General features: G+C 45.2%; 1 protein-coding gene across 4 annotated transcripts in view; it reads left to right on the forward strand.

Moving 5' to 3' along the window:
- Positions 1 to 23,497, forward strand: part of sirt2 (sirtuin 2 (silent mating type information regulation 2, homolog) 2 (S. cerevisiae)) — a 118,139-nt gene that overhangs the window by 31,632 nt on the left and 63,010 nt on the right. For all 4 annotated transcript variants that reach the window (XM_073063855.1, XM_073063852.1, XM_073063853.1 and 1 more), the window contains 4 exons: positions 2,279 to 2,327; positions 11,223 to 11,339; positions 14,551 to 14,592; positions 15,644 to 15,750. In XM_073063855.1, coding sequence (XP_072919956.1) covers positions 2,279 to 2,327; positions 11,223 to 11,339; positions 14,551 to 14,592; positions 15,644 to 15,750 — 315 coding nt within the window. The remainder of the gene's footprint in view (positions 1 to 2,278; positions 2,328 to 11,222; positions 11,340 to 14,550; positions 14,593 to 15,643; positions 15,751 to 23,497) is intronic.

The raw sequence follows: 23,497 nt of genomic DNA on the forward strand, positions 1-23,497 counted from the left end.
GGTCTGAAGATTCACTTTATTTGTTTCTTGTACACTGTCGATAAGAAGTATTCGCTCCCCACTTGGAAGTTTTTGTGTTTTATTGTTTTACAACGTTGAATCATAGTGGATTTAATTTGGCTTTTTTTGACACTGATCAACAGAAAAAAGACTCTTTTGTGTCAAAGTGAAAACAGATCTCAACAAAGTGATCTAAATTAATAACAAATATAAAACACAAAATAATTGATTGAATAAGTATTCACCCCCCTCCCCCCCATCAAGTCAGTATTTAGAAGACACACCTTTGGCAAAGATTACAGCCTTGAGTCTGTGTGGATAGGTCTCTATTAGCTTTGCACATCTGGACATTGCAATTTTCCCCCATTCCTCTTTACAAAACTGCTCAAGCTCTGTCAGATTGTATCGGGATTGTGAACGAACAGCCCTTTTCAAGTCCAGCCACAAATTCTCAATTCGATTGAGATCTGGACTCAGACTTGGCCACTCCAGGACATTAACTTTGTTGTTTTTAAGCCATTCCTGTGTAGCTTTGGCTTTATGCTTGGGGTTCATTGTCTTGCTGGAAAAAAAATCTTCTCCCAAGTTGCAGTTCCCTTGAAGACTGAAACATAGAAAACCTAGAAAACCTACAGCACAATTCAGGCCCTTCAGCCCTCAAAGTTGTGCAAACATGTCCCTACCTTAGAAATTACTAGGCTCACCTATGGCCCTCTAGTTTTTGAAGCTCCATGTAGCTATCGAAAAGTCTCTTAAAAGGCCCTATCGTATCTGCCTCCACCACCATTGCTGGCAGCCCATTCCATGCACTCACCACTCTCTGAGTAAAAAACTTACCCCTGACATCTCCTCTGTACCTACTCCCCAGCACCTTAAACCTGTGTCCTCTTGTGGCAACCATTTCAGCCCTGGGAAAAAGCCTCTGACTATCCACACAATCAATGCCTCTCATCATCTTGTACTCCTCTATCAGGTCACCTCTCATCCTCCGTCGCTCCAAGGAGAAAAGACCGAGTTCACTCAACCTATTCTCATAAGGCATGCTCCCCCATCCAGGCAACATCCTTGTAAATCTCCATCAGGTTTTCCTCCAAGATATTTTGCCGTATTCATTTTACCCTCTACCTTCACAAGCCTTTTAGGGGCTGCTGTGGTGAAGCATCCCCACAGCGTGATGTGACCACCACCATGCTTCCCGGTAGGGATCGTCTGTGTTTTGATTATGTGCATAAGTCAAACATAACATTTAGTCAGATGGCAAAAAAGCTCAGTTTTAGTTTCTTCAGACCATAGAACCTTCTTCCAGCTGACTTCAGAGTCTCCCACATGCCTCTGGCAAACTCTAGCCGACATTTCATGTGAGATTTTTCAACAGAGGCTTTCTCTTTATCTTCCTCCCATAAAGCTGTGACTGGTGAAGCATGAGGGCAGACTGTTGTATGCACAGTCTCTCCCACCTCAGCCACTGAAACTTGTAACTCCGCCAGTGTTGGCATAGGTCTCTTGGTGGCCTCCCTCACTGGAGTGTGGGAGGAAACCGCAGCACCTGGAGTAAACTCACGTGGTCACAAGGAGAACGTGTAAACTCCTGACTCAGAATGATGGGAATTGAACCTGGGGCACTGGCATTGTAATAGTGTGACACAAACTGCTACACTATTGTATTGCTCTAATTCACTGCTGACGGCTTATACAGTAATGATGTACTTTTAAGTAACGTTTGTAATTTGTAAAAATCATCAGTTATCTTCTTTGCTGGGGAGAGTATAATGTTTAATACCTTTTAGTTTGAGATACAGCACAGTAACAGGCCCTTCCGGCCCAATGAGCTCGCACCGCCCAATTACACCCATGTGACCAATTAACCTAATAACCCCTGTGTCTTTGGAGGAAACCAGAGCACCCGGAGGAAACCCACGCAGTCACGGGGAAAATGTACCACCTCCTTACAGACGGTGGTGGGAACTGAACCCGGGTTGCTGGTGCTGTAAAGTGATGTGCTAACCATGGCGCCCCTTCGAGAGCCATTAGACCTAGGAGCAGAATTAGGCCATTGGCCCATTGAGACTCCTCCATCACTTCATTATGGCTGGTCCATTTCCCTCTCAGCCCCAAGTTCCTGCCTTCTCCCCGTATCCCCTGACTAATGAAGCATCTATCAGCCTATCCAGTTACTTGCAGAGTCTACAATAGCCACAGTATCACAACGTAGAAGGAGTCTTTGTGGATTGAGTGATTGTGTCCACAGCTGAATCTAGCTCTGCTTGTTTCGTTTCAGAGCCCGGATTCCCAAGCGGAAGCAAGTGAAGCACTGGATGTTTCTGAAAGTACGTACAGTTATTGATATTTACTGAGACATTTATTCGCATTTCCAGTCTTATTTCCTCTGCCTCCTTTTATTCCCTGTTAGAAATCTATGGTTTACTTATGGAACCCCCTACAACTCCGATGAGAGACTTTCTAGAAGTTAGTCTCATGTTATTTACCAAGTAAGCAGCCTCCACCTTCGCCCTTGTGATTGTTCGGTGTAATGTTTCACTTGAAAGAATCTAAAATAAGTAAAAAACAGACATCATAAGTTTAATATACACTCAGTGGTCACTTTATTACATTACAAAAGATGTACTTTTGTACATCTACTCATTAATATCGAATCAGCCAATCATATGGGAACAACTCAATCGTTCCTGTAGTATGCAGACACGGTCATGAGGTTCAGTTACTCAGACCGAACATCAGGATGGGGAGGAAATGTGATCAAAGTGACTTTGATTGTGCAATGATGGTTGGTTCTAGACAGGGTGGTTTGAGTATCTCAGAAACTGCTGATCTCCTGGGATTTTCAACCACTGGAGTGGGGGTTCCCAATCTGGGGTCTGCAGACCTCTTATTTAATGCTATTGATTAATGGCATTAAAAAAGGTTGGGAACCCCTGCTTTAGAGTTTACAGAGAATGGTGTGACAAACTAAAAACAACCGGTGGGCAGCAGTTCTGTGGGTGAAAGTCAGAGGAGAATGGCCAGACTGGTTCAGGCAGGCAGGAAGGCCACAGTAACTCAAATGGCCGCTCTCTACAACAGTGGTGTGAAGAAGATAATCTCTGAACATGCAACGTGTCAAATCTTGAGGTGGATGGTCTACAGAGGCAGAAGACCACAAATATGCACTCAGTAGCCACTTTATTAGGCACAGGTGGTACTGAGTGTAGGACATAGAGCAATTCCTATGTTCTATCATAACTTTAAGCACTTAAAATAAGCCTCCTGTCAGTCTTCTTCAAAGGTTCAAAGGTACAATTTAATGTCAGAGAAATGTACACAATATACATCCTGAAATGCTTTTTTCTTCACAACCATCCACGAAAACAGAGGAGTGCCCCCAAAGAACGAACGACAGTTAAATGTTAGAACCCCGAAGTCCCCCCAGCTCCCCTCCCTCCCCTGCATAAGCAGCAGCAAGCAACGATCCCCCTCCCCCCACCGGAAAAAATAGAGCGCACCCGCTACCAGCACTCAAACGTGAGCAAAGCAACAGCAAAGACACAGACTTGCAGTTACCCCAAAGACTACATTGTTCACCAGACAATTCGACATACCACAGGCTCCCTCTCTCTCCGAATAAGGGAGAAAGACATGACTCTGTTTTCCAATGAGGGAGGAGGCATGACGATGTTAAAAGTCCGTTATGTCGCTTTTTTCGAGCTCTGTGCCTGGAGATCGCAAGGATCCCGGGTCCCCAGGCACACAGCGAATGTTCCAACTCCCCCAACAACACACGGGTCTCCTGTGGCAACACCGACCCTTGATCCACCCATCTCCAGTTCCTCGAGATCCCAGGCTTCTGAATCCGTGCTGAAATCTTGGGCCGAGACTTTGGCGTGCCGAGTAACAGCCGGTTATGGAACCCCAAGAGCGGGTCCCATTCCCACAAAGAACCGTAATCAGCATGCAACTCCAGGTCAGGGTCTTCATGAGAACCCAGAAAGGGAAAAAAAAATAGAAATACTTAAGATGGAAATAGAACTGTTTTCAAAAATGCAAGCAAAGGAGTCACCGTTGGGCAATGTAACTACTTAGCTCCGCCTCCTCAATTTTCCAAACAATGTAACCTTATTTTAGGTAGTTTTTCTACTTAGAGATGGCATCAATTTCTGGAACTTCCCATAATTGCCCCCACCCCACCTTCATTCCGCATTCTTGTTTTCATCTCACACCTTCTCTTCTTACCTGCCCATCACCTCCCTCTGGTGTTCTTGCCCCCTTTCCATCCTTCCATGATCTTCTATCCTCTCCTATCAGATTCCCCCTTCTCCAGCCCTTTATCTCTTCCACCAATCAACTTCCCAGCTCTTCACTTCACCCCTCCCCCTCTCCTGGTTTCACCTATCACCTGCCGCTTTGTACTCCTTCCTCCCCTCCCCCACATCTTCCCCTTTCCTTTCCAGTCCTCATGAAGGGTCTCGGCCTGAAAGGCCCACTGTGTAATCCCATCCACGGGTGCTGCCTGACCTGCTGAGCTCCTCCAGCACGTCGTGTGTATTTCTACCTGGGGATGTCTTCCAGCCCCAGCAGTATGTAACTCTCCTCTGCAACTCTACAGTGCAATTGCTTCCGATATAGTCCTCAGTCTGTGGCCTACCAAGTGTTGTACATACACTCACAATGCCTCCCTGCTCTGCTATTTGTTGCATCAATGTGAGCTGTGCTGTCGGAGGCCTCCCACCATTGTTAGTTCTCTCAGGGTTGGCATGCTGGTCCCATGTACAAATTGGTACCAGGAGTTGCTGCGTTTGCCATTTCATAAGCTCATGCCCAGTATGATTGTGACCTCAATTCTACATTCCCATCTATCCTTGGTAACTTTTGTCCCTCTTGAATTAGGATCAGATTAATTGTACAGATTTCCTCACCTGTAGACTCCAGTCAGTCTGGATCGGTGACAACATCTCCTCCACGATCTCTATCAGCACAGATGCACCACAAGCTGTGTGCTTACCCCCCTGCTCTGTACTCTCTTTACACCAATGACTGTGTGGCTAAGCACAGCTCCAATGCCATATTCAAGTTTGCTGATGACACCACATTTGGGAGCCGAATCAAAGATGGTGACAAATCAGAGTGCAGGAGAGAGACCGAAAATCTGGCAGAGTGGTGGCCACAACAACCTCTCGCTCAATGTCAGCAAAGCCAAAGAACTGATCATAGACTTCAGGAGAGGGAAACCAGAGATTCACGAACCAGTCCTCATCGGGGGATCAGAGATGGAGAGGGTTAGCAACTTTAAATTCCCAGGTGTTATTATTTCCGAGGACCTGTCCTAGACCCTGCACGTAAGCGCAATTGTGAAGAAAGCACAGCAGGACCTCTGCTTCCTTAGGAGTCTGGAGATTTGGCATGACATCTAAAACTTCGACAAACTTCTATAGATGTTCAGTGGAGAGTGTATTGACCGGCTGCATTATAGCCTAGTTTGGAAACACCAATGCCCTTGAACAGAAAATCCTACAACAGGTAGTGGATTTGGCCCAGTACATCACAGGTAAAACCCTCCCAACCATAAAACACATCTAAATGAAACACAGTCACAGGAAAGCAGCATCTATCATCAAAGATTATTACCATCCAGGCCATGCTGTCTTCTTGCTGCTGCCATTAGGTAGAAGGTACAAGAGCCTCAGGACTCACATGAACCTTTACTACCACACAGCCATCAGGCTCTTGAACAAAGGGGTTAACTAGACTCACTTGCCCATCCACTGACGCGTTCCCACAACCAATGATTTCACTTTAAAGACTCTTTATCTTGTTATTTCATGTTCTTGTTGCTTATTGCTATTTATATTTTCATTTACGCAGTTTGTGGTCTTCTGCACTCTGGTTGATCTTTCATTGATCCTGTTATAGTTCTCTAAATTTGCTGAGTTTGCCCACAGGAAAATGAACCTCAGGGCTGCATACGCTGACCTGTATGCACTCTGATAATAAAATTCACTTGGACTTTATTTTGATTTTGGTTGAGCACCCCTTATCAAAAAAACCCCAGAAATCTGAATTTTTTTTGAATGCTGACATGACGCCAGAAATGGAAAATTCCTCAAGGTGCTGGGAGGGTTCCCGAGTGATGAGCACGTCTCTGTGCATCAGTTTCTGAGAAGTGACCTCACTTCCCAACGCCGGCCCCTAGGCCTGAGTCAACATAGTAGTAGATCTCACCTTCCGTGAGCGGGGCTCTGCTGGCATCAGTTTGCTTATAGCAGTCATTACAGCCAGACCTTTGTGCATTACACACAGCGATTACTACGTGTTTTACACTTATCCTCTGCTCTGTGCTGTGAAAATATCAAAAAAGGCCTGCAGTTACCCCTAGGGGTAATAGTGAAAAGAAAAAGATATTATGGAAAACTCTGAACATCCTCTACATAGCACCATCCAGAGACAGAGAAGCAGTTTCAGCGACAGGTTACTATCGATGCAATGCTCCTCAGACAGGATGAAGAGGTCAATACTCCCCAATGCCATTAGGCTTTACAATTCAACCGCCAGGACTTAAGAACTTTTTAAAAGCTATTATTAATGCTTTTTGAGATAGTGATTTAGATGCATATCATATTTTTTTACTGAGTTAAGTATTGTATGTAATTAGTTTTGCTACAACAAGTGTATGGGACATTGGAAAAAAAGTTGAATTTCCCCATGGGGATGAATAAAGTATCTATCTATCTATTTATCTATCTATCTATTTATGTTTATCTATAGCAGAGAAAGACAAGTTGTTAGGAAAACTTGACAGTGGTGTTAAATGTGAAGCATCTGACCATGGTGTTGGGACAACCAGCATCTATAACCTGAAGAAACAGAGGAAAAACTGTTAAAGTTCTAGACTAAGAGTAATGACCAAAAGATGAAAAATATAAAAACACTGCATGAAACGAAAAATGAAGATCGTGTATTGAAAGGGTGGATTTGCCAGCGTTGGAGTGAACGTACAGTTGCAAGAAAAAGCTTGTGAACGTTTTGCAATTACCTGGTTTTCTGCATTATTTATTCATAAAATGTGGTCTGATCTTCATCTAAGTCACTGCAATAGACAAACACAATCTGCCTAAACTAATAACACACAAACAATTGTACTTCTTCTCATCAATACTGAGTACACCATTTAAACAATCACAAACTAGGTTCAAAAAAGTGTATGATCCTCTGAGGTAATGCCTTCTACAAAAGTGATTTGGAGCCAGGTGTCCCAATCAATGAGATGAGTTGGGAGATGTGGGTTGTAGAGGTGCCCTGCCCTATAAAAAGGACAAGACAACAGAATGGTTTAAAACGAAGAAATTTCATGTTTTGTAATGGCCAGAACTTAACGATACTGTGGCATAACCTGCAGAGGGCTGTTCATGCAAGGTATCTCAGAAATATTAATTAATTGAAACAGTTTTGCATGGAGGAAGGGTCTAAAATTCCTTCTCCTCACCATTGCGCAAGTCTGATCAGCAGCTACAGGAAACATTTGGTGAAGGTTTCTGCTGCTAAAGGAGGATCTACTAGTTATTAATCACTAGGGTTCACATACTTCTTCCAGCCTGGACTGTGAATGATTAAACAATGTGTTCAATGAAGACATGAAAAGTACAATTGTTCGTGTGGTGCCAGCTTAGGCAGATTGCGTTTAACTGTTATTGTGACTTAGTTGAAAATCAGATCACGTTTCATGAGTAACTAATGCAGAAAAACAGGTAATTGCAAAGGGTTCACTAATTTTTTCTTTCAACTGTGTGCCACTTAACAGTATGCTGATCATGAAATAAGCAAAAATCTATCATGATAAACTGAAAATTGAAGGTTATTGTGAAACTTCAAGAAAAGGCATGGCATTAAATTATTAAATATTTGTGGCAAAATCGCATCACTGAACACGAAGCAGCAAAGAAGTTCATTGATGAATGTGTTTGCCAAATCATCGTTGATGAAAATCTTGACATCAGAGCAAGTGTGTTGTTCCTTCTCACAATGATGCCAACGATGATGTTCTCTCTCCCTCAAGTCCAATCTTCCACCTCATAATGATGTCTTTCTCCTTCAAGTCTGATGTTCCACCTCACAATGATGTACCCTCTTCCTCAAGTCTAATGTTCCACCTCATAATGATGTCTCTCTCTTTCAAGTCTGATGTTCTACCTCACAATGATGTTCTCTCTCCTTCAAGTCTGATGTTCCACCTCACAATGATGTTCTCTCTCCCTCAAGTCCAATCTTCCACCTCATAATGATGTCTCTCTCCTTCAAGTCTGATGTTCCACCTCACAATGATGTTCTCCCTCCCTCGTCCAATCTTCCACCTCATAATGATGTCTCTCTCCTTCAAGTCTGATGTTCCTTCTCCCTCAAGTCCAATCTTCCACCTCATAATGATGTCTCTCTCCTTCAAGTCTGATGTTCCACCTCACAATGATGTACCCTCTCCCTCAAGTCTGTTGTTCCACCTCACAATGATGTTCTCTCTCTCTTAGATGTTCTACCTTACAATGTCAACAATGATGTCTCCAATCTCTCAAGTTTGATGTTCCTCCTCACAACGTCAACCCCTTCCCTTCCAGCCCCTTCCCTTTTCCCTGCCCCTTACCCTTTTCTCAGTCAACTTTCTCTTTGCCCCCACCACCTCTCCCTGCCCCTACACTTCTCCCTCACCCCTTCCTCCCAGCTCCCTTCCTCTCTCCCTATCCCCCCCTACCCTTTTCCTGGTCTTCTTCCTCTCTCTTTGTTCCCATCTCTCCCTGCCTCCTACCCTTTTCCCTCTCTCATTCCTCTCCCCCAGCCCCCTTCCTCTCCCAGCTCCCTTCCCCTCTCCCTGCCTCCTTCCCACTCTCAGTCCACAATGGAGATCATATCAGAATCAGGTTCATCTATGTTTCTATCACTCACATGTCACAAAATTTGTTTTTATTTTGCAGAAGTAATAAAATTACTACAGTACCATGCAAATATTTTAGGCACTCGAACTATCTGTGCCTGAGACTTTTGCACAGTACTGTGCACATTATTGTTTCATGCACAAAATTATTTAGAGTATTGTATAAAACTGCCTTCAGTGTACGTGTAACGTAAATGGAGTTTGTATTTAGACTTGGGTCCCATCCCCAAGCTATCTCCTTATAGAAATGCAAATATTCTAACTGGCTGCCTCACTCTCTGGTGTGGGGGAGTGACTGCACAGGGTCAAGATAAACTGCAGTGAGTTTTACAGTTTTGTCAGCTCTCCATCATGAGCACTAGACTGTGTAGTATCCAGGACATCTGCAAGGACTGAAGCCTTAAAAAGGTGACGTCCATTGTCAAGGACCCCCATCACCCAGGACGTGCCCCCTTCTCATTGCTACCATCATGGAGGAGGTACAGGAGCCTGAAGGCACACACTCAGTGATTCAGGAACAGCTTCTTCCCCTCTGCCATCAGGGAGGAGGTACAGGAGCCTGAAGACACACACTTAGTGATTCAGGAACAGCTTCTTCCCCTCTGCCATCAGGGAGGGGGTACAGGAGCCTGAAGACACACACTCAGTGATTCAGGAACAGCTTCATCCCTTCTGCCATCCGATTTCTGAATGAACATTGATTTCTGAAGAACATGACCTGACTACTTTATTTAATTAATGTTTTTGCACTAATTTACTTTAACTATTTAATATATATATATGTGTGTACATACAGTAATTCACAGTGTTCCCTCTGTTATCATGTATTGCACAGCACAGCTGCCGCAAAGACAGCAAATTTCACAATATATGCCGGTGATATTAAACCCGATTCTGATCATGTTCATGGGTTCCTGGATCCTGCAGATATATGATGGCAAGGGAGAAAGCTGTTACTGAACCACTGAGTTTCTATCGTTGGGCTCGTGTTCCTCCTTCCTGACTGTAGTAACAAGGAGAGGCCATGTCCCCATGGTGGGTGTCCTTGTGATGCATGTCCCCTTCTTGAGGCACTGCCTCTGGTAGATGTCCTCACTGATGGGGAGGTGGTTGCCTGTGATGGAGATGGCTGAATCTACACTGCAGCCTCTAGCGATCCAGTGTACTGAAACCTCCATACCAAGCTGTGATGCAGCCAACATCACAGATAAGTCCCCAGCACTGATTTTGATTGCACTCCACTCATCAACTCTACAAAAAAAATTTACACCTACTGAGCAGGATGTTGGAGGAGCTCAGCAAGTCAGGCTGAGGGAAATAAATGGTCACTGTTTTGTGCCGCGACTCTTCATTGCTCCCTCTGTGACCCCCCCCCCCCCCCCCCCCCCCGTCCATTTGTCCCTCACAACATTTATCCCTTTCAACTGGCCAAAGTGCTACAGCTGCGCATTCACCTCCTCCCTCCCCTCCATTCAGGGCCCCAAACTATCCTTCCAGGTGAGGCAACACTTCCCCTGCAAATTCGCTAGGGCGTTCTATTGTATCCAGTGCTCCTGAGGCAGCCTCCTCTGCGTTGGTGAGACCTGCAATAAGTTGGGGGGCCACTTCTTCGAGCACCTTCGCTCCACCCGTTAAAAGCAGAACTTCCCGAGGTTTTAATCAGAGAATCAAAAGAATCAGAGGTCGGAATCAAAATCAGGTTTAAGATCACTGACATATGTCATGAAATTTGTTGTTTTGCGGCAGCAGTATGTTGCAGTGCATAAAAAACTATAAATTACAATATGAAAAAAAAACAAAGTAGTGAAATTATTTCAGTTGCACTCTCGGCCATTTCTGGCATCTCCAAGTGGTAGTTGGGGCAGCACATTAACGTAGCAGTTAGCGTCAGCGACCTGGGTTCAATTCTATCATGTCCGTAAGGATTTTGTATGTCCTTGTCATGTTTGTGTGGGGGTATTCTCAGGGTACTACAGTTTTCTCCCACATTCCTGCAGTGCACAGGTTAGTGGGTTAATTTGTCACACAGATATAATTAGGAGGCCCTTGGGCCAGAAGGGGTGCATCTCTAAAAGATAATAGAGCTGGAGAAGGAGGTGGAGAATCTATCTTATAATGCAGTTGGTTATGGCTTGAAGTAGATTTGCTAGTAACTTTCCGAAGTGAGCTGGACAAATGTTTGAGTAGGAGGAATTTGTGGGGCTGTGATGCAGAGGACTAAATGGAGGGTCTCTCAACGAGCCAGCAGAGGAGCAATGGGATAAGAGGACTCGCCATGCTCATTGCTGACTGTCCAGACTTCCCTCCACAGTGGACTTCCTGAGGAACTTGCTGTCGCGCTCCCTGGATCTGCAACAGGCAGCGCCCGAGCAGCTACTGGAGGAACGGAGCCTGGAAGGGATCGCCAAGTACATCCTCAACAAGAAATGTGAGTGTCCAATCATTCAGCAATGACTGAAGTGCAGTATATTATACCGACCCTATGCGCTGCTCTGCTCAAGTCTACAATATTGATTTACTTGAAGCTCATAGTTTCTCTTTGAGTTGAAGTTTATTGTCATGGGCAGATGTAGCCGGGGTATAAATGCCATAAGACCGTAGACATTAGGAACAGCATTAGGCCATTCAGCTCACTGAGTCTGCAATGCAGGAGTAGGACAGTACATTGTAAACATGACAAACATAAATTAAGATAAATTATGGATAACTTGCATGACATAGTAAACAAAAATAAATATAATTTATCAGTCACAGAAAGCAAGCATGCAGGTACAGCAGGCAGTGAAGAAAGCTAATGGCATGTTGGCCTTCATAACAAGAGGAACTGAGTATAGGAGCAAAGAGGTCCTTCTGCAGCTGTACAGGGCCCTGGTGAGACCCCACCTGGAGTATTGTGTGCAGTTTTGGTCTCCAAATTTGAGGAAGAACGTTCTTGCTATTGAGGGAGTGCAGTGTAGGTTCACAAGGTTAATTCCCGGAATGGCGGGACTGTCATATGTTGAAAGATTGGAGCAACTGGGCTTGTATACACTGGAATTTAGAAGGATGAGAGGGGATCTGATTGAAACATATAAGATTATTAAGGGATTGGACATGCTAGAGGCAGGAAGCATGTTTCTGATGTTGGGGGAGTCCAGAACCAGAGACCACAGTTTAAGAATAAGAGGTAGGCCATTTAGAACGGAGTTCAGGAAAAACTTTTTCTCCCAGAGAGTTGCGGATCTATGGAATGCTCTGCCCCAGAAGGCAGTGGAGGCCAATTCTCTGGATGCTTTCAAGAAAGAGTTAGATAGAGCTTTTAAAGATAGCGGAGTCAAGGGATATGGGGAGAAGGCAGGAACGGGGTACTGATTGTGGATGATCAGCCATGATCACATTGAATGGTCTACTCCTGCACCTATTGGTAATAACATTATGCAAGTGAACTCATCATTCTGAGGGTTTTCAAAGATTCAAAGTACATTTATTATCAAAGTATGTGTGCAGTATACAACCCTGAGACTTACCTTCTCACGGACAGCCAAAACGAGCTAAAAACACAGAATATAAAACAGCAAACCACAGAGTCATTGAAACTGTCCAGGAATGGTCAGTTTAGTTCAGTTCAGCACTGTGTTGTTCATTGACTGCAGGCCACAGAGCCGGTCCATCCCTGTCAAAATCGCACACAATATAGTGATAAAAAAAGTAACCTGAAACCGGGGACACATCATAACATAAACTACAGAGTCCATCGATTAAACCTGGCCCAAGACCCAAGACTCCAGCACCATCTTCTGGCACATGGAGAGAGAGAGGGAGAGGGAGAGACCAGTCAAACGCAGGCACCTTCCTCCGGCAGTAGCGAGAGAGAGAGACCGGTCAGATCAGGTAGAGAGCCCGAAACACCCGCTTGCCTTAAGCTTTTGTCCTCGTTGATTTCAATCTCGCTCAACACTTTAATCAGTGAGATTGGCGAGAAATGCAGTTGACCATGGGCCTGCACTCGTCTCCAGGGCACACGTTCTTCTTGAAATGTCAGCAAACTCGCTCAAAGGCAGCAGTGCACCAGATTGCCCCATCAGCCCGAAAACGCACCATCAAAGTGTAAATCACAGGTTCTACGCTTAGTAGCAGAATCATATTTGAAAGAAGAAGTAAAAGGATGTTAGTGGGAGAAATGGAACAGCGATATCTTCCTCTGTTGGCAGAGGGTCCTGGCACAGCAAAGCAGTAGATGAACACACACAATTTAACACAGAGCCTCACAGGGAGTGATATCTGGTGTTAATCATATACCCAGTTACTTTAGATCTGAATCAGAATCAGCTTTATTATCAAGTCAAGTCAAGTCACTTTTATTGTCATTTCGACCATAACTGCTGGTACAGTACACAGTAAAAATGAGACAATGTTTTTCAGGACCATGGTGTTACATGACACAGTACAAAAACTAGACTGAACTACGTAAAAAAACAACACAGAAAAAAAGCTACACTAGACTACAGACCTACCCAGGACTGCATAAAGTGCACAGAACAGTGCAGGCATTACAATAAATAATAAAAAAGACAGTAGGGCAGTCCAGGCTCTGGGTATTGAGGAGTCTGATAGCTTGGGGGGAGAAACTGTTACATAGACTGGTTGTGAGAGCCCGAATGCTTCGGTGCCTTTTCCCAGACGGCAGGAGGGAGAAGAGATTGTATGAGGGGTGCATGGGGTCCTTCATAATGCTGTTTCCTTTGCGGATGCAGCGTGTAGTGTATATGTCCGTGATGGCAGGAAGAGAGACCCTGATGATCTTCTTAGCTGACCTCACTATCTGCTGCAGGGTCTTGCGATCCGAGATGGTGCAATTTCCGAACCAGGCAGTGATGCAGCTGCTCAGGATGCTCTCAATACAACCTCTGTAGAATGTGATGAGGATGGGGGGGGGGGGGGGTGGGAGATGGACTTTCCTCAGCCTTCACAGAAAGTAGAGATGCTGCTGGGCTTTCTTTGCTGTGGAGTTGATGTTGAGGGACCAGGTGAGATTCTCCGCCAGGTGAACACCAAGAAGTTTGCTGCTCTTAACGATCAAGCATTTTCTTTAGAGGCCCTACGATCCTGTGCTGCCCAGTTACACCCATGTGACCAATTAACCTACTAACCTGTACGTCTTTGGAATGTGGGAGGAAACCCACATGGCAAGAGCATAAAAACACCTTATAGAAAGTGTTGGAGTTGTATCCAGGTCACTGGCACTGTGATGGTGCTACGCTACCTGCTGTCTTTGAGTGACATGAAATCTGTTTTGTGACAGCAGTACAAGGCAAAGTCATTCAAATGACTATACATTACAAAATACATAAATTCAGTAGTGCAAACTAAAGGAGTAACAAGGTAGTGTTGATGAGTTAATGGACCATTCAGAAATCTGATGGTGGAGGGGAGGAAGCTGTTCCTAAATGATTGATTGTGGGTCTTCGGGCTTCTGATGGTAGTAATGAGAAGAGGACTTCTCTTTGCTTTACATCTCCTTTCTTCTCCCACTTCCCTTCTATTCTCTCTCATTTCTCTTCCCTCCCCTTCCCCTCCCTCTCCCCTTCCCTCCTCTTCCTTTCCCTTCTTTTCTGAGCAACTATTGATTGTTTATTGTGTTAACGTGTTTGCTTTTGCAGGTAAAAACATAATCTGCATGGTTGGAGCTGGCATATCAACATGTAAGTGTTTGATCTTCGGTTTACCATTATTTTCACTGCGGAAATGATTCCCACTGTAGGCTGCACTTGATTTTGCTTTACACATCCATGTGAGGATGTACTGAATCACTTTACAGCCGAAGACAGGTTTCAGAGCAGTGATTAAACAGCAGTATGCAAATGACAAAATAAACATTCTTTGTGAAGTTGTGCCCCACGTGCCACAAAAAATTCCCATGGTCTTCTTGGAAAGTGTTTCACAGGGACTTTTTTACTGCCACTTCAAAGAGCAGACATGGCCTCAGTTCAGTGTCTGACAGTGCAGCGCTCCTTCAGTAGTGCACTGGGGGTGCCAGCCTAGATCTTTGCAGAGAGGGAGAGATTCTTCATCCCATCCTTCCTTCCTTCCTCTCTCCCTCTGTCTCTCCCTCCCTCCCTCCCTCTCTCTCCCAACCTTCCTTCCGGAGCCAGTGCTGGAACGGAAGAAAACTGCAATTGAGTGTGGTTGGGTTGGAGAGGTGGTGGGGAAGAGGCTGCAGAAATATAAGGGTAGGGACTGATGAGACTGGTAAACAAGCACAGACAACATAAATTCCTTAGATAAACGTGTCTAAGCACAAGAACAGGAATAAACACAAGAATGTTGGGATGAAGGTGTTGTTTGAGTATGATCCGTTCTTCTGCATGGCCACCCCCCTGGTCTGTTCACAGAACAGAGTTGATGTTACTGCAAGCAGGCGTTTTGATATAACAGTACATCACGAACTTGGAACGAAACCAGAGGATGCTTGAAATGCTTGTCAGGTCAGGCAGCACCCATGGGGGAAGAGAAACAGAGCAACTATTTCATTAATTACCCTTGGTCAGACTGGTCTCTACCATCAAACAGTAGCTTTTTCCTTCCCACAGATGCAGCCTGACCTGTTGGTACTTTTGTTCTTATATCAGATTTACAGTACTGGCAGTTTATTTTAATTTCCTGAACTTCAAAACCAGTCTATTGTCAAGAGAAAGCTGTACCTAGTAGTGAGCGTCTTCCTAACTTTACCTCTGACATTTGTCCTCTAAACAGCGGCAGGAATCCCCGACTTCCGCAGTCCAGGAACAGGTCTCTACCACAACCTTCAGAAGTACGACCTGCCATATCCAGAAGCCATTTTTGAGATGGGCTACTTCAAGGTAACTAGAGCTTATTTTTCCATAAAACTTAACATTTTGCAAACTTGATGTTGTTGAATCTTAATAATTTTATTATTAGGTTCATTCAGGAATTTAGGAGTGGGCAAGAAATGTTGATTCATTTACTCTTCACAATCATTTATTTTAAAGTTTACGTAGAACATAGAACAATACAGCACAGTACAGGCCATTCGGCCCATAATGTTGTGCCAACCCTTAAACCCTGCCTCCCATATAACCCCCCACCTTAAATTCCCCCATATACCTGTCTAGTTGTCTCTTAAATTTCACTAGTGTATCTGCCTCCACCATTGACTCAGGCAGTGCATTCCACGCACCAACCACTCTCTGAGTGAAAAACCTTCCTCTAATATCCCCCTTGAACTTCCCTCCCCTTACCTTAAAGCCATGTCCTCTTGTACTGAGCAGTGGTGCCCTGGGGAAGAGGCGCTGGCTGTCCACTCTATCTATTCCTCTTAATATCTTGTATACCTCTATCATGTCTCCTCTCATCCTCCTTCTCTCCAAAGAGTAAAGCCCTAGCTCCCTTAATCTCTGATCATAATGCATACTCTCTAAACCAGGCAGCATCCTGGTAAATCTCCTCTGTACCCTTTCCAATGCTTCCACATCCTTCCTATAGTGAGGCGACTAGAATTGGACACGGTACTCCAAGAGTGGCCTAACTAGAGTTTTATAGAGCTGCATCATTACATTGCATCTCTTAAACTCTCCCTCGACTTATGAAAGCTAACACCCCATAAGCTTTCTTAGCTACCCTATCTACCTGTGAGGCAACTTTCAGGGATCTGTGGACATGTACCTCCAGATCCCTCTGCTCCTCCACACTCCCAAGTATCCTGCCATTTACTTTGTACTCTGCCTTGGAGTTTGTCCTTCCAAAGTGTACCACCTCACACTTCTCCGGGTTGAATTCCATCTGCCACTTCTCAGCCCACTTCTGCATCCTATAAATGTCTCTCTGCAATCTTCGACAATCCTCAACACTATCCACAACACCACCAACCTTTGTGTCATTTGCAAATTTGCCAACACACCCTTCTACCCCCACATCCAGGTCGTTAATGAAAATCATGAAAAGTAGAGGTCCCAGAACCGATCCTTGTGGGACACCACTAGTCACAACCCTCCAATCTGAATGTACTCCCTCCACCACGACCCTCTGCTTTCTGCAGGCAAGCCAATTCTGAATCCACCTGGCCAAACTTCCCTGGATCCCATGCCTTCAGACTTAATGAATAAACCTACCGTGTGGTACCTTGTCAAATGCCTTACTAAAATCCATGTAGATCACATTCACTGCACTACCCTCATCTATATGCCTGGTCACCTTCTCAAAAACTCTTATCAGGCTTGTTAGACATGATCTGCCCTTCACAAAGCCATGCTGACTCCCTGATCAGACCATGATTCTCTAAATGCCCATAGATCCTATCTCTAACAGCTTTTATCTTCCATCTTCAACATCTTCCAACACCTTTCCCACCACAGACGTAAGGCTCACTGGTCTATAATTACCCGGACTATCCCTACTACCTTTTTTGAACAAGGGGACAACATTCGCCTCCCACCAATCCTTCGGTACCATTCCCGTGGGTAACGAGGACATAAAGATCCTAGCCAGAGGCTCAGCAATCTCTTCCCTCCCCTCATGGAGCAGCCTGGGGGATATTCCATCAAGCCCTGGGGACATATCCATCCTAATGTATTTTAACAACTCCAACACCTCTTCTCCCTTAAGATCAACATGCTCCAGAACATCAACCTCACTCATATTGTCCTCACCGTCATCAAGTTCCCTCTCAGTGGTGAATACCGAAGAGAAGTATTCATTGAGGACTTCGCTCACTTCCACAGCCTCCAGGCACATCTTCCCACCTTTATCTCTAATCGGTCCTACCTTCACTCCTGTCAACCTTTTGTTCTTCACATAATTGAAGAATGCCTTGGGGTTTTCCTTTACCCTACTCGCCAAGGCCTTCTCATACCAACTTCTTGCTCTTCTCAGCCCCTTCTTAAGCAACTTTCTTGCTACCCTATATTCCTCAATAGACTCATCTGATCCTTGCTTCCTAAACCTCATGTATGCTGCCTTCTTCCATCTGACTAGATTTTCCACTTCACTTGTCATCCATGGTTCCTTCACCCTACCATTCTTTACCTTCCTCACCGGGACAAATTTATCCCTAACATCCTGCAAGAGATCCTTAAACATTGACCACATGTCCATAGTACATTTCCCTGCAAAAACATCATCCCAATTCACACCTGCAAGTTCTAGCCTTATAGCCTCATAATTTGTCCTTCCCCAATTAAAAGTTTTCCTGTCCTCTCTGATCCTATCCTTTTCCATGATAAGGTTAAAGGCCTGGGAGCGGTGATCACTGTCCCCCAGCTGCTCACCCACTGACAGATCTGTGATCTGACCTGGTTCGTTACCAATACTAGATCTAGTATGGCATTCCCCCTAGTCGGCCTGTCAACATACTGTGACAGGAACCTGTCCTGGACACACTTAAAACTCTGCCCCGTCTAAACCATTGGAACTAATCAGGTGCCAATCAATATTAGGGAAGTTAAAGTCACCCAAGATAACAACCCTGTTATTTTTGCACCTTTCCAAAATCTGCCTCCCAATCTGCTCCTCGGTATCACTGCTGCTACCGGGGGGCCTATAGAATACCCGCAGTAGAGTAACTGCTCCCTTTCTGTTCCTGACTTCCACCCACACTGACTCAAAAGAGGATCCTGCTACATTACCCACCCTTTCTGTAGCTGTAATAGTATCCCTGACCAGTAATGCCACCCCTCCTCCACTCCCCCCCCCCACCCCCGATCCCTTTTAAAGCACTGAAATCCAGGAATATTGAGAATCCATTCCTGCCCTGGTGCGAGCCAAGTCTCTGTAATGGCCACTACATCATAATTCCAGGTATGTATCCAAGCTCTCAGTTCATCACCTTTGTTCCTGATGCTTCTTGCATTGAAGTACACGCACTTTAGCCCTTCTACCTTACTACCTTTATATCCTTTATTCTGCTTCTCTTTCATCAAAGCCTCTCTGTATGTTAGATCTGGCTTTACTCCATGCACTATACTTGCAGCTCTCACATGACCTTTATCCTCCTCCACCTCACTATCTGCTCTAACTCTCTGGTTCCTCTCCCCCTGCAAATCTAGTTTAAACCCCCTGGAGCAGCACTAGCAAACTTTCCCGCAAGGATGTTAGTCCCCCTCCAGTTCAGGTGCAACCCGTCCTGTCGGAACAGGTCCCACCTTCCCTGGAACAAGGCCCAATTGTCCAGACACATGAAGCTCTCCCTCCTGCACCTTAGCCACGTATTTAGCTGCATTATCTTCCTATTTCTAGCCTCACTAGCACGTGGCACGGGTAGCAATCCTGAGATTGCAAACCTGGAGGTCCTGTCCTTCAACTTCGCACCTAACTCCCTAAACTCTCTTTGCAGGGACTCCTCCTGCTTCCTATCCACGTCATTGGTCCCTACATGGACTATGACATCTGGCTGCTCACCCTCCCTCCTGAGAATACTGAGAACTCGATCCTAGATATCGCAGACCCTGGCATCCGGGATACTCGACCTCTTCCACAGAACCTCTTATCTGTCCCACTAACTATCGAATCCCCTATCACTACTGCTCTCCTCTTTTCCCTCCTTCCCTTCTGAGCTGAGGGTCCAGTCTCAGTGCCAGAGACGCAACCACTGCAACTTGTCCCTGGTAGGTCGTCCCCACCAACAGTATCCAAAACGGTATACTTATTGTTGATGGGAATGCCCGCAGGGGTGCTCTGCTCTTCCTGTCTATTCCCCTTCCCTCTCCTGACAGTCACCCAGCTACCTGTCTCCTGACTTTTAGAGGTGACTGTCTCCCTGAAACTCCTGTCTATTTCTGCCTCCGCCTCCCGAATGATCTGAAGTTCATCCAGCTCCAGCTCCAGTTCCCTAATACGGTTTGTCAGGAGCTGCAGCTGGATGCACCTTTTACAGGTGTAGTCATCAGGGACAATTGTGTTCGCCCTGACTTCCCACATTCTGCACTCAACTGCCCGAACTGCTGCCTCCATTACCTACTCCTAAATTAGAGTTATTAAAGGAGCTTACCCGGCCTTACCTGACCTGGAGCAAGCTCATCCTCAGCCTCTGCTCGCCGAAGCCTTCCTACTCCGTCTCCCGCTCCGTTAACCTGCTCACTTTTTAAACTTTCCTGCTGCCTCACGGGCTGACTTTCACGTGTTTGCGCAGTCGTGCCCCGTTCAAACTGCCGAAGAAATGTTTAAACAAAGATACAGAGTATTTGAAACTGAGTGAGGAAGTAAGAGCAAAGTAGAGATTCAGTAGACTCTCTAAAAAACTGGTGCCTTTGAAAAATCGATCACCTTTATTCCCAATAACAGAAATTCCATAGATAAGGATAAACCAATCAACGGTTACAGTCATAGCACACGTGTAATGTGCTAATACTTAGCCAATTAATAAATGAAAAGGTAAATGTAATTACTGTACTGTCTTCTGCAGGTAAACAGAGGCAAAACACCACATATTGTGAAAAATACGAGTTTGCCAAAAGTGCAAATTATGGTTTTGTTATACTGACACTCAAAAGTACAATTTTAGTCTTGCATTAATTTAAATGATATTGTCTAAAAAGTATTACAAATGATTCCAACAATATTGAATTAGTTTATTATTGTCAAAGTTACCAAGACAGAGTGAAACAACAACACACACAAAATGCCGGTGGAACACAGCAGGCCAGGCAACATCTATAGGGAGAAGCGCTGTCGACGTTTCGGGCCGAGACCCTTCGTCAGGACTAGTCCGAAACGTCGACAGCGCTACTCCCTATAAATGCTGCCTGGCCTGCTGTGTTCCACCGGCATTTTGTGTGTGTTGTTGTTTGAATTTCCAGCATCTGCAGATTTTCTCGCATTTGCAAGATAGAGTGAAAAGCTTTTGTTAGTGTACACCAGATAGATCATTCCATACATATGTACATCAGGGTAGACAAAAAAATAAACAGAATGCAGAACAGTGTCATGGTTATTACTCTAAAGATTTATTGAGTACGCCCACAAGAAAATGAATCTCAGGGTTGTATATGGTGACATATATTTACTTTGATAATAAATCTACTTTGAACTTTGATCAGGAGATCAAGAATTCAGGAGTTCAAAATGGCTCATGGATCAAAATTCAAAGTTCAAAGTAAATTTATTATCAAAGTACATATGTGTCACCATATACAACTCTGAGATTCATTTTCATGCAGGCATTCACAGTAGAACAGAGAAATACAATAAAATATATTTTAAAAACCACAAAGACTGAAACAACCACTGTGCACATGAAGACAAAGTGCAAGTAAAATAAATAAGACCAAAAGGCCCAAGATATTGGAGCAGAATTAGGCCATTTGGACGATAGACTCTGCTCCACCATTTCATCATGGCTGATCCATTTTCCCTCTCAGCCCCAGTCTCCTGCCTTCTTCCTCTATTCTTCCATGCCCTGACTAATCAAGAATCTATCAACCTCTGCCTTCAATATACCAATGACTTGGCCTCCACAGCTGCATGTGGCAATGAATTCCACAGATTCACCATACTTTGGCTAATGAAATTCCTTCTCATCTCCATTCTAAAAGGATACCCCCCTATTCTGAGGTTTAGACTACCCCACCATAGGAAATAGATAGATAGATAAATAATTAACTATAACTGAGAACATGAGTTGTAGAGTCCTTGAAAGTGAACCTGTAGGTTGCAGAATCAGTTCTGAGTTGAGGTAAGTGAAGTTATCCACACTGGTTCAGGAGCCTGATGGTTGAGGGGTAATGAATGTTCCTGAACCTGGTGGTGTGGGACCTGAGGCTCATTGAGGTGAGTGAAGTTACCCACACTGGTTCAGGAGCCTGATGGTTGTGGGGTAATAACTGTTCCTGAACCTGGTGGTGTGGGACCTGAGGCTCATTGTGGTGAGTGAAGTTATCCACGCTGGTTCAGGAGCCTGATGGTTGTGGGGTAATAACTGTTCCTGAACCTGGTGGTGTGGGACCTGAGGCTCATTGTGGTGAGTGAAGTTATCCACACTGGTTCAGGAGCCTGATGGTTGTGGGGTAATAACTGTTCCCGAACCTGGTGGTGTGGGACCTGAGGCTCATTGTGGTGAGTGAAGTTATCCACACTGGTTCAGGAGCCTGATGGTTGTGGGGTAATAACTGTTTCTGAACCTGGTGGTGTGGGACCTGAGGCTCATTGTGGTGAGTGAAGTTATCCACACTGGTTCAGGAGCCTGATGGTTGTGGGGTAATAACTGTTCCTGAACCTGGTGGTGTGGGACCTGAGGCTCATTATGGTGAGTGAAGTTATCCACACTGGTTCAGGAGCCTGATGGTTGAGGGGTAATAACTGTTCCTGAACCTGGTGGTGTGGAACCTGAGGCTCATTGTGGTGAGTGAAGTTATCCACACTGGTTCAGGAGCCTGATGGTTGTGGGGTAATAACTGTTCCTGAACCTGGTGGTGTGGGACCTGAGGCTCATTGTGGTGAGTGAAGTTATCCACACTGGTTCAAGAGCCTGATGGTTGTGGGGTAATAACTGTTCCTGAACCTGGTGGTGTGGGACCTGAGGCTCATTGTGGTGAGTGAAGTTATCCACACTGGTTCAGGAGCCTGATGGTTGAGGGGTAATAACTGTTCCCGAACCTGGTGGTGTGGGACCTGAGGCTCATTGTGGTGAGTGAAGTTACCCACACTGGTTCAGGAGCCTGATGGTTGTGGGGTAATAACTGTTCCTGAACCTGGTGGTGTGGGACCTGAGGCTCATTGTGGTGAGTGAAGTTATCCACGCTGGTTCAGGAGCCTGATGGTTGTGGGGTAATAACTGTTTCTGAACCTGGTGGTGTGGGACCTGAGGCTCATTGTGGTGAGTGAAGTTATCCATGCTGGTTCAGGAGCCTGATGGTTGTGGGGTAATAACTGTTCCTGAACCTGGTGGTGTGGGACCTGAGGCTCATTGTGGTGAGTGAAGTTATCCACGCTGGTTCAGGTGTGGGACCTGAGGCTCATTGTGGTGAGTGAAGTTATCCACACTGGTTCAGGAGCCTGATGGTTGTGGGGTAATAACTGTTCCTGAACCTGGTGGTGTGGGACCTGAGGCTCATTGAGGTGTGTGAAGTTATCCACACTGGTTCAGGAGCCTGATGGTTGTGGGGTAATAACTGTTCCTGAACCTGGTGGTGTGGGACCTGAGGCTCATTGTGGTGAGTGAAGTTATCCACACTGGTTCAGGAGCCTGATGGTTGTGGGGTAATAACTGTTCCTGAACCTGGTGGTGTGGGACCTGAGGCTCATTGTGGTGAGTGAAGTTATCCACACTGGTTCAGGAGCCTGATGGTTGTGGGGTAATAACTGTTCCTGAACCTGGTGGTGTGGGACCTGAGGCTCATTGTGGTGAGTGAAGTTATCCACACTGGTTCAGGAGCCTGATGGTTGTGGGGTAATAACTGTTCCTGAACCTGGTGGTGTGGGACCTGAGGCTCATTGTGGTGAGTGAAGTTATCCACACTGGTTCAGGAGCCTGATGGTTGTGGGGTAATAACTGTTCCTGAACCTGGTGGTGTGGGACCTGAGGCTCATTGTGGTGAGTGAAGTTATCCACACTGGTTCAGGAGCCTGATGGTTGTGGGGTAATAACTGTTCCTGAAC

Source organism: Hemitrygon akajei, chromosome 12 (assembly GCF_048418815.1).
Source record: "Hemitrygon akajei chromosome 12, sHemAka1.3, whole genome shotgun sequence".
Classification (NCBI taxonomy): Eukaryota; Metazoa; Chordata; class Chondrichthyes; order Myliobatiformes; family Dasyatidae; genus Hemitrygon; species Hemitrygon akajei.